Source organism: Oryzias melastigma, linkage group LG6 (assembly GCF_002922805.2).
Source record: "Oryzias melastigma strain HK-1 linkage group LG6, ASM292280v2, whole genome shotgun sequence".
NCBI lineage: Eukaryota > Metazoa > Chordata > Actinopteri > Beloniformes > Adrianichthyidae > Oryzias > Oryzias melastigma.
Window position 1 is genome coordinate 2,436,855 of NC_050517.1, and position 655 is coordinate 2,437,509.

Below are 655 nucleotides of genomic sequence, written 5' to 3' on the forward strand. Positions count from 1 at the left end.
AGAGAGAGAGAGAGAGAGAGAGAGAGAGAGAGAGAGAGAGAGAGAGATGGCAGATCTTCTAAAAGCTTCTGAACGGAAATATGTCATGCAGAAATTTGAGTCTTCTCTGCTAATGCCAACACACTCACCGCTTCTTGATGTGAGACGATTCCTATCCTTTTTAGGTTTTCATCCAGTTCAGAGACGCTTTTTTCACGCTTTTCTCTTTCTGACATAATTTTCTCAAATGTTCCAGTAAATTCTCTAAACATAAAACTTTAAAATGTTGCTAGTTATGTCAGAAAATCCAACTGCAGCAAGCTTGTATTGCATTTGTTCCTTTATTTTCCGCAGAAGTCAAAAGACTGCTTGGCGCGTCTGAGGTAACGAGGGGTAACGCGTCACCTTGGAAACAGCTCTACGTCGAGTCGCGAGGGACAAACTAAGCGAAAATCAGAAGAGGCACAGGGACTGGACAGCTCAACTGCTCTCCCTGGTGTTCCAAACAGGAAGTACCTGCTGGCTCCAAGAAGTCAAAATCCCCCAGACTTCTGTGGAGAAATAAGCAGCTGTTACTCAGTCATTCTATCGGTCAGAATAGATATTCTTGCTCTCATACAGTTTTTTTAATCTCCTTGATAATCCTGATTTCTTTTACAGTAGTGAAAGTTATTTA

General features: G+C 41.7%; 1 protein-coding gene across 1 annotated transcript in view; it reads right to left on the reverse strand.

The window, feature by feature from the left end:
• The window catches only part of lrriq1 (leucine-rich repeats and IQ motif containing 1), a gene marked incomplete in the record, with an annotated part of 72,332 nt that extends 71,952 nt beyond the window's left edge, over positions 1 to 380 (reverse strand). Inside the window, 1 exon segment of the mRNA XM_024281986.2 lies at positions 129 to 380. Within this exon segment, the coding sequence (XP_024137754.1) occupies positions 129 to 251 (123 nt within the window).
• Positions 381 to 655: the final 275 nt, after the last annotated feature.